The sequence below is a fragment of the Oncorhynchus clarkii genome, chromosome 2, assembly GCF_045791955.1.
Source record: "Oncorhynchus clarkii lewisi isolate Uvic-CL-2024 chromosome 2, UVic_Ocla_1.0, whole genome shotgun sequence".
Classification (NCBI taxonomy): domain Eukaryota; kingdom Metazoa; phylum Chordata; class Actinopteri; order Salmoniformes; family Salmonidae; genus Oncorhynchus; species Oncorhynchus clarkii.
The window spans coordinates 80,858,661-80,875,582 of NC_092148.1; the positions used below are offsets into that span (position 1 = coordinate 80,858,661).

A 16,922-nucleotide genomic window follows, 5' to 3' on the forward strand; every position below is an offset into this window, starting at 1 on the left:
ATTCAAACAGAACTCTCTCTCTCTCTTACTCACACACACACACACACACGCACACGCACACACACACGCACACTCACACGAGCGCAGGCTCATTTAGGGTGCACAGAGAGATGGGCGTTTAAAGTGAGAGGCTGAGGGGCAGTACTAAATGAATGAAGCCCAGCACTCATCCCTCTTGCTCATTGGCCTTGGCTCCTCCTCCAGCCGTCTCACTGGGTCTGTATTTGAGGTTTGTGGGCTCTAAAGAAAACAGACGCATGAGTAAAGGAATAGAGGGCTACCCCCCTCCTCCTCTCTTCCTCTCCCACTCTTTCTCCTCCATTGACAGAGCTGAGAGAACGCTCCCCAGGTTAGACATCCAGACAGACCTCTCTCCACTACATGGACTATCTACCACAGCACACAAAACAGACACGTTCTATTGTTTCGACTTTCGTTTGGGGGGAATTGTGTGTGTTTTCCTTTAAAAAAGCTGTCTTTCAATGCAACAATGAAGCTTTGTTGGACTTAAGTTTCCACAGAACCAGGAGCCGGTACATCAGAACGCCGAAGAAGACTTAGGTCCGTTTTCAGAGCGATCCTGTCGGGTTTTTGGACAGACTGGTTTCCAGGTGCGGTTGCTCCAACAGAGATGGGCTCAGACGTACGTGACCTCAACGCCCTGCTGCCCCCGGTGCCAGCTCTGCCAGGGGGGAATGGGAACTGTACCCTGCCCGTCAGCAGTGCCCCTCAGTGGGGCCCTGTACTGGACTTCCACACTGGCGCCCCCTACAGCTCGCTGGCCCCCCACTCCTTCATCAAACAGGAGCCCAGCTGGAGCTCTGGGGATCCCCAGGAGGACCCTCACTGTGGTCTGAGTGCCTTCACCCTGCACTTCTCTGGCCAGTTCACTGGCACAGGGGCCTGCAGGTACGGGGCCTTCGGGGCCCCCCCTCCACCCAGTCAGCCCCCACCAAGCCAGCCAAGGATGTTCAGCAACGCACCCTACCTGACCAATTGTATGGACACCCAGCCCTCTTCCAGGAACCAGGGTAAGATCAATATCTAATCTGGAGATTAGTGTATTAAAATGTTATTGTGGTTGCACTAGGACTTGATATTTGGTTAATTAAATATTTTCAGTCACAGAAATATGGCATTTGTTTAGTAATGTTCATTATGGTCTTTGTAGTTTCAACAGTTGGTATACTTCTAGTACTTTTCTATCATGCTGTACAGTTATTGCACTTTTATGTTTTTATGCTTCAATGACTATTTCCCTGCCGACTGTTTCTGTTAACTCTGGTGATGTACAGCTGTGTCTAGTTCATGATCAATAAACAAACAAAGGAATGATAGGTAGACCTGAAAACAATAAATACATTTAGAATGTCAAGCTCATATCGAGGATGACATTTTCTCAGGTGAAGCTTGTGTTTTATTTTGCTAGTATGTATGTCAGTGAAATAACTGATCTTATTGCCAGCACAGTACAATGACAATTTGTTGACATTAGTTTACAATGTAGAAAATATCTGCATTTGCTATGCTGTTTTCATTATTTCCTTATAAGAACTTTTAAGTTATTTGAACTTTGTACTGTTTAAATGATTTGTCATTAGTATATGCTATAGTCAGTCATTTTCATTAGGAATTATATTATGAACTTCTGACATTGCTTTTAAATGAATGTGTAATTTTAACCCAAATTATTTTCAAACAGAATAGATTTTTTTCCTTAAAAGTGGACACACAATTTGATCTCTGTCTTATAGTTAAACTGATCATATGAGAGTGTACAGTTTTCAAAGAAATTGTGGACTTGTGGTTTTATTTCAATTGATTGTTGCAAATACAAATGTTTAGGAGTCTTGGGGTTGAAAAGGTACACATACTAAACATTCATAATTAATGGAATCATTGTTATGATGAACTGAACCATTAATTAGCCATGGCATATACTGTAGCTACTGTATAGGCTATAGAATATTATACTAAATTAATATAAATGAAGGGAAAAAAATTCTCGGTGATGACAGAAAATGTGAACTTGTAGTAAATTGACATAAACTAATCTCAGTATAACTCCTTAAATCAGTAGAATATTATCTGAAGCTGAACAATTGTGAGTGACATCTACCTGGCTCCTGATTGCCAAGTTTAAAAAAAAGTGTTATTATTAAGACAGCTATTTGTAGTCAAGCTTTAGGATTTCTCTTCAGGGCTACTGAGGTCACCCGTGCTCACACCCCAAATGTAACCTGTCTGCACTTTTAATGTCGGATTAATTACAACTAACATCAGTATCAAAGGGCTCATCCAAACTTCAATCCCCTTATCATACCCCTCCTGTGCCTGGACAAGCAGTGAAAACAAGCCCTGGCTAAATCTCAGGCGGGTCACTCACTAGATACTGATAATACACTGAGGCTCACTGAGGGAGAATCCACTGTACTCGTGATCTGTTTACGGTTACCATGCGAAACGACACAGTCCAAACTAGTTAGTGTGAGGACAGGCATTATGTGTGTATTTGGGTCTGTTTTGCCAATGTACTTGTGCTTGTGTAATTCCACGTGTGCGTGTTGAGTTTCCTTGAGTGGAAGAGGAGAACATGAGGATAAAGTAGTTAAGGAATTATTGTAGGCACTTTCCTTGTACACAATGATCCAAAAGGGAAAATATTTGTGTTACCCTTCAGAGCGTTACGTTACCCTTCAGAGCGTTACGTTACCCTTCAGAGCATTCCCCTTTTATTATGTTTAGATTTCTTAATTAAAGTATTGTTTTTAAGTAGGCTTATCATTCAGATATTCCGTTGTCACACAGTTTTATAAATGAGTTCCCTTAATTTACCATGCTGGGTGACATTTGTAATACATGTCAATTCTGTAATAGTATGTAAAAGCATAACAATATTTCTTGAAGTATTCTTTCAAGATTTGTAGGCTACTTTCGCCTGCTTTGTCAGAATGCACAGTAAAAAGAAGAAGAAGTCGCTTATCGAAATACAATTACTGGGGAATCACAGATGGAATTCTGAAGTGTATTAATATCTACAGTATATCTATAGTCACTGTAAAATGTGTTTTTATTTATGAAAGCACTAATTTATAGAATTAGACACTTGGCGTCTGACTATTAATTAGGTTATGAGTTGACATAATTAGGTTATGAGTTGACATAATTAGGTTATGAGTTGACTATTAATTAGGTTATGAGTTGACTATTAATTAGGTTATGAGTTGACTATTAATTAGGTTATGAGTTGACTATTAATTAGGCTATGAGTTGACTATTAATTAGGTTATGAGTTGACTATTAATTAGGTTATGAGTTGACTATTAATTAGGTTATGAGTTGACTATTAATTAGGTTATGAGTTGACTATTAATTAGGCTATGAGTTGACTATTAATTAGGTTATGAGTTGACTATTAATTAGGTTATGAGTTGACTATTAATTAGGTTATGAGTTGACTATTAATTAGGTTATGAGTTGACTATTCACAACGGCTTCTGTAGCAAGTTAACACTTTGGGAGTCGGTATAACTTCAACATGTATTATTACATAGATACTGTAAGTATGATTCTAGATACTGGATACATAGATACTGTAAGTATGATACTAGATACTGGATACATAGATACTAGATACTGGATACATAGATACTGTAAGTATGATTCTAGATACTGGATACATAGATACTGTAAGTATGATACTAGATACTGGATACATAGATACTGTAAGTATGATACTAGATACTGGATACATAGATACTAGATACTGGATACATAGATACTGTAAGTATGATACTAGATACGGGATACATAGATACTAGATACTGGATACATAGATACTGTAAGTATGATACTAGATACTGGATACATAGATACTGTAAGTATGATTCTAGATACTGGATACATAGATACTGTAAGTATGATACTAGATACTGGATACATAGATACTGTAAGTATGATACTAGATACTGGATACATAGATACTAGATACTGGATACATAGATACTGTAAGTATGATACTAGGTACTAGATACATAGATACTGTAAGTAATACCCTTAAGGTCATTGTTCAGTGGTTTAGCTTTGATTACGGGTCCTCAAAATCAATGGCTTGTGAATGGTTCATAATATATTTCACAATGATTTATAAGAAGTTTATAACCATCAAAACAACAAATAAACCAACAAATAAACATTATATTTTAGAAGAGATATAGGAAAAATGTCATGTCACTTTGTAAGTGCATTTGGTATTTCTTCACATCCCACTGTACTGCAGTGCGTAAAGCAGACTGGTCTAAGGTGAGGACACTGCCTTGCACACAAACTGCCTAGGCAGTGCCCTTCACTATGCCCACTGTGACCCAGACCAGCCCTGTGTAATGTGATGGGGATCAGTCCTCTACTCAGTCAGTCAGACAGGGATGGAAGACAAATAGAGCTCTTTAATGAGTTTTGAGTTAACCCTGCTGGGCCGCTGGTGAAAGTTGTGCTGGTGTGTAATTAATGGCGTTGCTGTTAGCTGGTGTGTAATTAATGGCGTTGCTGTTTGCTGGTGTGTGATTGATGATCTGGTGTCCCACCCTGGGTCAGACATAGGCATGATTCTGGTGTCAGCCCTCCAGTGTCCTCCCACAGTTTGTTTTCACTCAGGAGCCTTTCACTCTCACCCCAATGCAGGGGTTACTGGGGAAGGGAGGGAATTTACCTACATATGCAGCACAAAGGGTCAAGGCGCTGAATGTTAGCCAGTGAGCTAACATTTTTATCTACTTCCATGTTCTGAAAGTCTTGGAATTATTCATTTAGTTTTTTTAAACCTTTCTTCTTTGTGTTTACAGGTTACAGTGCTTTCGATGGTGCCACTAATTACGGTCACACTCCCACACATCACTCCTCCCAGTTCCTCAGCCACTCCTTTAAAGATGAAAACTCCCTAGCTCAGCAGACCAGTATGGGTAAACAACACCTAGATTACTGCAATGTTTGTTTGTGTGTGTGTGTGTGTGTGTGTGTGTGCGTGCGTGCGTGCGTGCGTGCGTGCGTGCGTGTGTGTGTGTGTGTGTGTGTGTGTGCGTGTGTGTGTGTGTGTGTGCAGGTGTGCGTGTGTGCGGGGTGTGTGTGAGCGGGTGTGCGGGTGTATGTGAGCATTCATATGTGTGTATGTGGATGCACAGTCTTAGAATAAAAGGTGCCATCTAGAACCTAAAAGGGTCTCTTGGCTGTCCCCATAGGAGAACCCTTTGAAGAACCCTTTTTGGTTCTAGGTAGAACCTTTTCCACAGAGGATTCTGCATGGTAAACATGTGTATTGTGAACTCTGTACTCCTCACCTAGGGAGTGGCCTCCATCTTAAAGTCACTGTGAGGTTAAGTCTTACACTGACCTTCACGTCACTGTCATAAATTAATAGCATCTTTTTCTTTATTGTCCTTTTCTTCATCCATGGTCCTGCTGTTAGTAAGCAGCCGGATGTGTGTGTTGCTAATTGTATTACTGTGATGTTGTAAATCGTGGGCTCTCTGTATAGAAATGATAACTGGAGGAAACGGCAATACAAGGTTTTTGGAATGTTTAGAACTGCCCTGGGACCCATTCACAACACGTGGAGGCAGAGCCAAAGCAGTGATCCTTCATTTGCACTTTGAAAAATCAAAAATAGTCTGTGTGCTTTACGGCTTCAAAGAACAGCCTCTTGTTTTTAGAAGTGTTGTCTTTATTCAGACACAGTTCAGAGGTTTCTTTCTCAATGTCCCTCTCAGGATATTTTTTTTCAGAGGAGGCGCTGTCAGACAAACAGCTCCATTGGACCAGGGATGAGTTTCCTGAAAGCTTTGTGGTTAATGTGATACTTCCAGACCCAGACAGTATAAAGTTGGCTACACATCTATCAGGAAACTTACCTCTGTGCAGTTGTGAAGCACTCCTTAATATACCATCGCACTGTTTTAATTCTCAATCAGTGGAGTTGGTGGGTGATAAATGTATTTTGCTTGTGTAGGTGAGCAGCCATATTCTGTCCCTCCACCCGTGTATGGATGCCACACCCCATCAGACAGCTGTACAGGCAGCCAAGCCCTACTGCTGAGGAACCCTTACAACAGGTGAGTACTGGAGCAGCCCCACTACGGTAGACTCACTTGCCCATACCTGACATCACATCCCTCCCTAGCCCCACTTCTATCACTCACCTTAGCCCCACTCCTATCCGTCACCTTAGCCACACTCCTATCACTCACCTTAGCCCCACTCCTATCCGTCACCTTAGCCCCACTCCTATCCGTCACCTTAGCCCCACTCCTATACGTCACCTTAGCCACACTCCTATCACTCACCTTAGCCCCACTCCTATTCGTCACCTTAGCCCCACTCCTATCACTCACCTTAGCCCCACTCCTATCACTCACCTTAGCCCCACTCCTATCCGTCACCTTAGCCCCACTCCTATCACTCACCTTAGCCCCACTCCTATCTGTCACCTTAGCCCCACTCCTATCACTCACCTTAGCCCCACTCCTATCCGTCACCTTAGCCCCACTCCTATCCGTCACCTTAGCCCCACTACTCTCCGTCACCTTAGCCCCACTACTCTCCGTCACCTTAGCCCCACTCCTATCACTCACCTTAGCCCCACTCCTATCCGTCACCTTAGCCCCACTCCTATCCGTCACCTTAGCCCCACTCCAATCACTCACTTTAGCCCCACTACTATCCGTCACCTTAGCCGAACTCCTATCACTCACCTTAGCCCCACTCCTATCTGTCACCTTAGCCCCACTCCTATCACTCACCTAAGCCCCACTCCTATCCGTCACCTTAGCCCCACTCCTATCACTCACCTAAGCCCCACCCCTGCCAGTCACCGAAGCCCCACTCCTATCTATCACCTAAGCCCCACCCCTGCCAGTCACCGAAGCCCCACTCCTATCACTCACCGTAGCCCCACTTCTATCACTCACCTTAGCACCACTTCTATCACTCACTTTAGCCCCACTCCTATCTGTCACCTTAGCCCCACTCCTATCACTCACCTTAGCCCCACTCCTATCCGTCACCTTAGCCCCACTCCTATCACTCACCTCAGCCCCACTCCTATCACTCACCTTAGCCCCACTCCTATCCGTCACCTTAGCCCCACTCCTATCCGTCACCTTAGCCCCACTCCTGCCAGTCACCTTAGCCCCACTCCTCTCCGTCACCTTAGCCCCAATCCTATCACTCACCTTAGCCCCACTCCTATCTATCACCTAAGCCCCACCCCTGCCAGTCACCGAAGCCCCACTCCTATCACTCACCGTAGCCCCACTTCTATCACTCACCTTAGCACCACTTCTATCACTCACTTTAGCCCCACTCCTATCTGTCACCTTAGCCCCACTCCTATCACTCACCTTAGCCCCACTCCTATCCGTCACCTTAGCCCCACTCCTATCACTCACCTCAGCCCCACTCCTATCACTCACCTTAGCCCCACTCCTATCCGTCACCTTAGCCCCACTCCTATCCGTCACCTTAGCCCCACTCCTGCCAGTCACCTTAGCCCCACTCCTCTCCGTCACCTTAGCCCCAATCCTATCACTCACCTTAGCCCTACTCCTATCCGTCACCTTAGCCCCACTCCTATCCGTCACCTTAGCCCCACTCCTATCACTCACCTTAGCCCCACTCCTATCCGTCACCTTAGCCCCACTCCTATCACTCACCTTAGCCTCACTCCTATCCATCACCTTAGCCCCACTCCTATCACTCACCTAAGCCCCACCCCTGCCAGTCACCGAAGCCCCACTCCTATCTATCACCTAAGCCCCACCCCTGCCAGTCACCGAAGCCCCACTCCTATCCGTCACCTTAGCCCCACTTCTATCACTCACCTTAGCCCCACTTCTATCACTCACTTTAGCTCCACTTCTATCACTCACCTTAGCCCCACTTCTATCACTCACCTTAGCCCCACTCCTATCCGTCACCTTAGCCCCACTCCTATCACTCGCCTTAGCCCCACTCCTATCCATCACCTTAGCCCCACTCCTATCCGTCACCTTAGCCCCACTCCTATCACTCACCTTAGCCCCACTCCTATCCGTCACCTTAGCCCCACTCCTATCACTCACCTTAGCCCCACTCCTATCCGTCACCTTAGCCCCACTCCTATCACTCACCTTAGCCCCACTCCTATCCGTCACCTTATCCCCACTCCTATCACTCACCTTAGCCCCACTCCTATTCGTCACCTTAGCCCCACTCCTATCACTCACCTTAGCCACACTCCTATCCGTCACCTTAGCCCCACTCCTATCACTCACCTTAGCCCCACTCCTATCTGTCACCTTAGCCCCACTCCTATCACTCACCTTAGCCCCACTCCTATCTGTCACCTTAGCCCCACTCCTATCACTCACCTTAGCCCCACTCCTATCACTCACCTAAGCCCCACTCCTATCCATCACCTTAGCCCCACTCCTATCACTCACCTTAGCCCCACTCCTATCCGTCACCTTAGCCCCACTCCTATCACTCACCTTAGCCCCACTCCTATCTGTCACCTTAGCCCCACTCCTATCACTCACCTTAGCCCCACTCCTATCCGTCACCTTAGCCCCACTACTCTCCGTCACCTTAGCCCCACTCCTATCCGTCACCTTAGCCCCACTCCTATCCGTCACCTTAGCCCCACTCCTATCACTCACCTTAGCCCCACTCCTATCTGTCACCTTAGCCCCACTCCTATCACTCACCTTAGCCCCACTCCTATCCGTCACCTTAGCCCCACTCCTACCCGTCACCTTAGCCCCACTACTCTCCGTCACCTTAGCCCCACTCCTATCACTCACCTTAGCCCCACTCCTATCCGTCACCTTAGCCCCACTCCTATCCGTCACCTTAGCCCCACTCCAATCACTCACTTTAGCCCCACTACTATCCGTCACCTTAGCCGAACTCCTATCACTCACCTTAGCCCCACTCCTATCTGTCACCTTAGCCCAACTCCTATCACTCACCTTAGCCCCACTCCTATCTGTCACCTTAGCCCCACTCCTATCACTCACCTAAGCCCCACTCCTATCCGTCACCTTAGCCCCACTCCTATCACTCACCTAAGCCCCACCCCTGCCAGTCACCGAAGCCCCACTCCTATCTATCACCTAAGCCCCACCCCTGCCAGTCACCGAAGCCCCACTCCTATCACTCACCGTAGCCCCACTTCTATCACTCACCTTAGCCCCACTCCTCTCCGTCACCTTAGCCCCAATCCTATCACTCACCTTAGCCCTACTCCTATCCGTCACCTTAGCCCCACTCCTATCCGTCACCTTAGCCCCACTCCTATCACTCACCTTAGCCCCACTCCTATCCGTCACCTTAGCCCCACTCCTATCACTCACCTTAGCCTCACTCCTATCCATCACCTTAGCCCCACTCCTATCACTCACCTAAGCCCCACCCCTGCCAGTCACCGAAGCCCCACTCCTATCTATCACCTAAGCCCCACCCCTGCCAGTCACCGAAGCCCCACTCCTATCCGTCACCTTAGCCCCACTTCTATCACTCACCTTAGCCCCACTTCTATCACTCACTTTAGCTCCACTTCTATCACTCACCTTAGCCCCACTTCTATCACTCACCTTAGCCCCACTCCTATCCGTCACCTTAGCCCCACTCCTATCACTCGCCTTAGCCCCACTCCTATCCATCACCTTAGCCCCACTCCTATCCGTCACCTTAGCCCCACTCCTATCACTCACCTTAGCCCCACTCCTATCCGTCACCTTAGCCCCACTCCTATCACTCACCTTAGCCCCACTCCTATCCGTCACCTTAGCCCCACTCCTATCACTCACCTTAGCCCCACTCCTATCCGTCACCTTATCCCCACTCCTATCACTCACCTTAGCCCCACTCCTATTCGTCACCTTAGCCCCACTCCTATCACTCACCTTAGCCACACTCCTATCCGTCACCTTAGCCCCACTCCTATCACTCACCTTAGCCCCACTCCTATCTGTCACCTTAGCCCCACTCCTATCACTCACCTTAGCCCCACTCCTATCTGTCACCTTAGCCCCACTCCTATCACTCACCTTAGCCCCACTCCTATCACTCACCTAAGCCCCACTCCTATCCATCACCTTAGCCCCACTCCTATCACTCACCTTAGCCCCACTCCTATCCGTCACCTTAGCCCCACTCCTATCACTCACCTTAGCCCCACTCCTATCTGTCACCTTAGCCCCACTCCTATCACTCACCTTAGCCCCACTCCTATCCGTCACCTTAGCCCCACTACTCTCCGTCACCTTAGCCCCACTCCTATCCGTCACCTTAGCCCCACTCCTATCCGTCACCTTAGCCCCACTCCTATCACTCACCTTAGCCCCACTCCTATCTGTCACCTTAGCCCCACTCCTATCACTCACCTTAGCCCCACTCCTATCCGTCACCTTAGCCCCACTCCTACCCGTCACCTTAGCCCCACTACTCTCCGTCACCTTAGCCCCACTCCTATCACTCACCTTAGCCCCACTCCTATCCGTCACCTTAGCCCCACTCCTATCCGTCACCTTAGCCCCACTCCAATCACTCACTTTAGCCCCACTACTATCCGTCACCTTAGCCGAACTCCTATCACTCACCTTAGCCCCACTCCTATCTGTCACCTTAGCCCAACTCCTATCACTCACCTTAGCCCCACTCCTATCTGTCACCTTAGCCCCACTCCTATCACTCACCTAAGCCCCACTCCTATCCGTCACCTTAGCCCCACTCCTATCACTCACCTAAGCCCCACCCCTGCCAGTCACCGAAGCCCCACTCCTATCTATCACCTAAGCCCCACCCCTGCCAGTCACCGAAGCCCCACTCCTATCACTCACCGTAGCCCCACTTCTATCACTCACCTTAGCCCCACTCCTCTCCGTCACCTTAGCCCCAATCCTATCACTCACCTTAGCCCTACTCCTATCCGTCACCTTAGCCCCACTCCTATCCGTCACCTTAGCCCCACTCCTATCACTCACCTTAGCCCCACTCCTATCCGTCACCTTAGCCCCACTCCTATCACTCACCTTAGCCTCACTCCTATCCATCACCTTAGCCCCACTCCTATCACTCACCTAAGCCCCACCCCTGCCAGTCACCGAAGCCCCACTCCTATCTATCACCTAAGCCCCACCCCTGCCAGTCACCGAAGCCCCACTCCTATCCGTCACCTTAGCCCCACTTCTATCACTCACCTTAGCCCCACTTCTATCACTCACTTTAGCTCCACTTCTATCACTCACCTTAGCCCCACTTCTATCACTCACCTTAGCCCCACTCCTATCCGTCACCTTAGCCCCACTCCTATCACTCGCCTTAGCCCCACTCCTATCCATCACCTTAGCCCCACTCCTATCCGTCACCTTAGCCCCACTCCTATCACTCACCTTAGCCCCACTCCTATCCGTCACCTTAGCCCCACTCCTATCACTCACCTTAGCCCCACTCCTATCCGTCACCTTAGCCCCACTCCTATCACTCACCTTAGCCCCACTCCTATCCGTCACCTTATCCCCACTCCTATCACTCACCTTAGCCCCACTCCTATTCGTCACCTTAGCCCCACTCCTATCACTCACCTTAGCCACACTCCTATCCGTCACCTTAGCCCCACTCCTATCACTCACCTTAGCCCCACTCCTATCTGTCACCTTAGCCCCACTCCTATCACTCACCTTAGCCCCACTCCTATCTGTCACCTTAGCCCCACTCCTATCACTCACCTTAGCCCCACTCCTATCACTCACCTAAGCCCCACTCCTATCCATCACCTTAGCCCCACTCCTATCACTCACCTTAGCCCCACTCCTATCCGTCACCTTAGCCCCACTCCTATCACTCACCTTAGCCCCACTCCTATCCGTCACCTTAGCCCCACTCCTATCACTCACCTTAGCCCCACTCCTATCCGTCACCTTATCCCCACTCCTATCACTCACCTTAGCCCCACTCCTATTCGTCACCTTAGCCCCACTCCTATCACTCACCTTAGCCACACTCCTATCCGTCACCTTAGCCCCACTCCTATCACTCACCTTAGCCCTACTCCTATCCGTCACCTTAGCCCCACTCCTATCCGTCACCTTAGCCCCACTCCTATCACTCACCTTAGCCCCACTCCTATCCGTCACCTTAGCCCCACTCCTATCACTCACCTTAGCCTCACTCCTATCCATCACCTTAGCCCCACTCCTATCACTCACCTAAGCCCCACCCCTGCCAGTCACCGAAGCCCCACTCCTATCTATCACCTAAGCCCCACCCCTGCCAGTCACCGAAGCCCCACTCCTATCCGTCACCTTAGCCCCACTTCTATCACTCACCTTAGCCCCACTTCTATCACTCACTTTAGCTCCACTTCTATCACTCACCTTAGCCCCACTTCTATCACTCACCTTAGCCCCACTCCTATCCGTCACCTTAGCCCCACTCCTATCACTCGCCTTAGCCCCACTCCTATCCATCACCTTAGCCGAACTCCTATCACTCACCTTAGCCCCACTCCTATCTGTCACCTTAGCCCAACTCCTATCACTCACCTTAGCCCCACTCCTATCTGTCACCTTAGCCCCACTCCTATCACTCACCTAAGCCCCACCCCTGCCAGTCACCGAAGCCCCACTCCTATCTATCACCTAAGCCCCACCCCTGCCAGTCACCGAAGCCCCACTCCTATCCGTCACCTTAGCCCCACTTCTATCACTCACCTTAGCCCCACTTCTATCACTCACTTTAGCTCCACTTCTATCACTCACCTTAGCCCCACTTCTATCACTCACCTTAGCCCCACTCCTATCCGTCACCTTAGCCCCACTCCTATCACTCGCCTTAGCCCCACTCCTATCCATCACCTTAGCCGAACTCCTATCACTCACCTTAGCCCCACTCCTATCTGTCACCTTAGCCCAACTCCTATCACTCACCTTAGCCCCACTCCTATCTGTCACCTTAGCCCCACTCCTATCACTCACCTAAGCCCCACTCCTATCCGTCACCTTAGCCCCACTCCTATCACTCACCTAAGCCCCACCCCTGCCAGTCACCGAAGCCCCACTCCTATCTATCACCTAAGCCCCACCCCTGCCAGTCACCGAAGCCCCACTCCTATCACTCACCGTAGCCCCACTTCTATCACTCACCTTAGCCCCACTCCTATCACTCACCTTAGCCCCACTCCTATCCGTCACCTTAGCCCCACTCCTATCACTCACCTTAGCCCCACTCCTATCCGTCACCTTAGCCCCACTCCTATCACTCACCTTAGCCCCACTCCTATCCGTCACCTTATCCCCACTCCTATCACTCACCTTAGCCCCACTCCTATTCGTCACCTTAGCCCCACTCCTATCACTCACCTTAGCCACACTCCTATCCGTCACCTTAGCCCCACTCCTATCACTCACCTTAGCCCCACTCCTATCTGTCACCTTAGCCCCACTCCTATCACTCACCTTAGCCCCACTCCTATCTGTCACCTTAGCCCCACTCCTATCACTCACCTTAGCCCCACTCCTATCACTCACCTAAGCCCCACTCCTATCCATCACCTTAGCCCCACTCCTATCACTCACCTTAGCCCCACTCCTATCCGTCACCTTAGCCCCACTCCTATCACTCACCTTAGCCCCACTCCTATCTGTCACCTTAGCCCCACTCCTATCACTCACCTTAGCCCCACTCCTATCCGTCACCTTAGCCCCACTACTCTCCGTCACCTTAGCCCCACTCCTATCCGTCACCTTAGCCCCACTCCTATCCGTCACCTTAGCCCCACTCCTATCACTCACCTTAGCCCCACTCCTATCTGTCACCTTAGCCCCACTCCTATCACTCACCTTAGCCCCACTCCTATCCGTCACCTTAGCCCCACTCCTACCCGTCACCTTAGCCCCACTACTCTCCGTCACCTTAGCCCCACTCCTATCACTCACCTTAGCCCCACTCCTATCCGTCACCTTAGCCCCACTCCTATCCGTCACCTTAGCCCCACTCCAATCACTCACTTTAGCCCCACTACTATCCGTCACCTTAGCCGAACTCCTATCACTCACCTTAGCCCCACTCCTATCTGTCACCTTAGCCCAACTCCTATCACTCACCTTAGCCCCACTCCTATCTGTCACCTTAGCCCCACTCCTATCACTCACCTAAGCCCCACTCCTATCCGTCACCTTAGCCCCACTCCTATCACTCACCTAAGCCCCACCCCTGCCAGTCACCGAAGCCCCACTCCTATCTATCACCTAAGCCCCACCCCTGCCAGTCACCGAAGCCCCACTCCTATCACTCACCGTAGCCCCACTTCTATCACTCACCTTAGCCCCACTTCTATCACTCACCGTAGCCCCACTTCTATCACTCACCTTAGCCCCAATCCTATCACTCACCTTAGCCCTACTCCTATCCGTCACCTTAGCCCCACTCCTATCCGTCACCTTAGCCCCACTCCTATCACTCACCTTAGCCCCACTCCTATCCGTCACCTTAGCCCCACTCCTATCACTCACCTTAGCCTCACTCCTATCTGTCACCTTAGCCCCACTCCTATCAATCACCTAAGCTCCACTCCTATCACTCACCTTAGCCCCACTCCTATCACTCACCTAAGCCCCACCCCTGCCAGTCACCGAAGCCCCACTCCTATCTATCACCTAAGCCCCACCCCTGCCAGTCACCGAAGCCCCACTCCTATCCGTCACCTTAGCCCCACTTCTATCACTCACCTTAGCCCCACTTCTATCACTCACTTTAGCTCCACTTCTATCACTCACCTTAGCCCCACTTCTATCACTCACCTTAGCCCCACTCCTATCCGTCACCTTAGCCCCACTCCTATCACTCGCCTTAGCCCCACTCCTATCCGTTACAAAGCAGTCTAACATGCAGACATCTTATTAAACAAATATAGTTTTGATGATTCTAGTCATTGAAGTTAGTTAAAGACAGTGTTGGAAAATGTACCCAATTATCATACTTGAGTAAAAGTAAATATACCTTTAAAAGAAAATTACTCAAGTAAAAGTGAAAGTCACCCAGTAAAATACTACTTGAGTAAGTCTAAAAGTATTTGGTTTTAAATATACTTAAGTATCAAAAGTAAATGTATTCGCAAAAAAATACTTAAGTATCAAAAGTAAAAGTATGAATCATTTCAAATTCCTGATATCAAGCAACCCAGACTGTACGATATTCTTGTTTTTAAATTTACGGATAGCCAGGGGAACACTTCAACAATCAGACTCATTTACAAACTAAGCATTTGTGTTTAGCGAGTCTGCCATATCAGAGGCAGTAGGACTCACCAGGGATGTTCTCTTGATAGGTGCGTGAATTAGACAATTGTCCTGTCCTGCTAAGCATTCAAAATGTAATGAGTACTTTTTGGTGTCAAGGAAAATGTAAGGAGTAAATAGTACATTATTTTCTTTAGGAATGTAGTGGAGTAAAAGTAAAAGTTATCAAAATTATAAATAGTAAAGTAAAGTACAGATACTCAACAAAAACTACTTAAGTAGTACTTTAAAGTAATTTTACTTAAGTACTTTACACCACTGGTTAAAGGGGGTCAGGAAGCTGCACCTTTATAGCTGTCCTGACTGGCCAAGGTTGTGCTGCCGTCATAGAAGACAATAATCATCATCAACATAGTTCTAAAATTAAATGTGGAGAAGTCACTCTGCCATTGAGCACTCCGAGTGGCTAGAGGAAGGAGGAAGTGAAGTAACAGTGGCAGGAAGTTGGAAGTACGAGACTGTACTGATTTCCATCCAGGAAATGATCTAAAGAAAGGCATTTATCATGTTTGTACTGTATTATACTCTCAAAACGTTCCATTGGACTGAATCCATTCACCGCTTATTCAAATCGCATTCACGACCTGACAAAGAATAAGATAATAGCATATTTACTGTGTTTTATTCATATTTTAAGTTTGTTTCATTGAGTTAAATAGTTAAATACAGTATGTAGATGGTATGGATGAAGACCATGTCCAGATAAATGAATCACAGTTGTCCAGACAGAGAATGGGAGCAGTGCTCAGCAGGCCAAGATAAGTGGTGTAAACACTACTGGTTTCCAGTCTTAGGCCAATGTTGAATTCCTTCTACTGATAAGTAGCTCACTGTTCTCTGAGGGGAGAGAACCCCAGTGTAACCTTACACAACTGTTTACTCCCTCGCCTTGAGATGGCACAAAATTAGCTTGCATTCTTTGAATACCTTTAACATTTTGTTTTCAGCTCCAGGGAACATAAAGATTCAAAATAAGGGAATAGGACTTGATAAAAGTGTGTTAGTCAGACTGGATATTTGTGCTGGAAGCCTCATTCTGCAGGCTCTGCTCCTCCTGCTGTCATAAACAGCCTGATATCTGCTGTGGAAGGGAAGGGGCTGGGAATCCTCAAATCAAACCGCTAAGCCGCTCTCTAATCAAATGCCCGGTACCAACAGCGCTGTATTTATACAGTCAGACGGCAGTTATGCACTTTTTAACATTTTGGAAATACATGAAATAAAAACACATCCACTTATGAAACTAAGAACCAGGGAACCAGGGACAAAGTTCCTTTGGGAAGCAGTGGTGTAGAGGACGATGACTGAAACTTTAGAGCCGCTTACACCAAAACACCCCTGCATTTGATTATTTTCTCAAGAGATGAAAATCTCAGGTATGTATAGAGCTGTTCATAGAGGACTCTACCTACCAACCTACCATGTACAGTACTGGTTTAGACTGCAAAGTTCCCATTAGAGGTGCTAATGGATACACTCTTCATCATCCTTCAAACCTCATTATCCTTCAACCCTCATCATCCTTTAACCCTCTGTCATTCTTCAACCCTAATCATCCTTCAACCCTCATCATCCTTCAACCCTCTGTCATTC

The 16,922-nt window shown here is 48.0% G+C and overlaps 1 protein-coding gene across 4 annotated transcripts in view; it reads left to right on the forward strand.

Moving 5' to 3' along the window:
- The first annotated feature begins 251 nt into the window (after positions 1-251).
- LOC139382741 (WT1 transcription factor a) overlaps positions 252-16,922 on the forward strand; it is a 29,184-nt gene continuing 12,513 nt past the window's right edge. For 2 of the 4 annotated variants that reach the window (XM_071126867.1, XM_071126860.1), the window contains exons 1-3: positions 523-1,031; positions 4,842-4,958; positions 6,002-6,104. In XM_071126867.1, the coding sequence (XP_070982968.1) occupies positions 632-1,031; positions 4,842-4,958; positions 6,002-6,104 (620 nt within the window). In that variant the 5' untranslated portion in view covers positions 523-631. Of the gene's footprint in view, positions 1,032-4,841; positions 4,959-6,001; positions 6,105-16,922 lie in introns of all 4 variants that reach the window. The other 2 variants (XM_071126885.1, XM_071126876.1) reach the window with 2 other exon arrangements.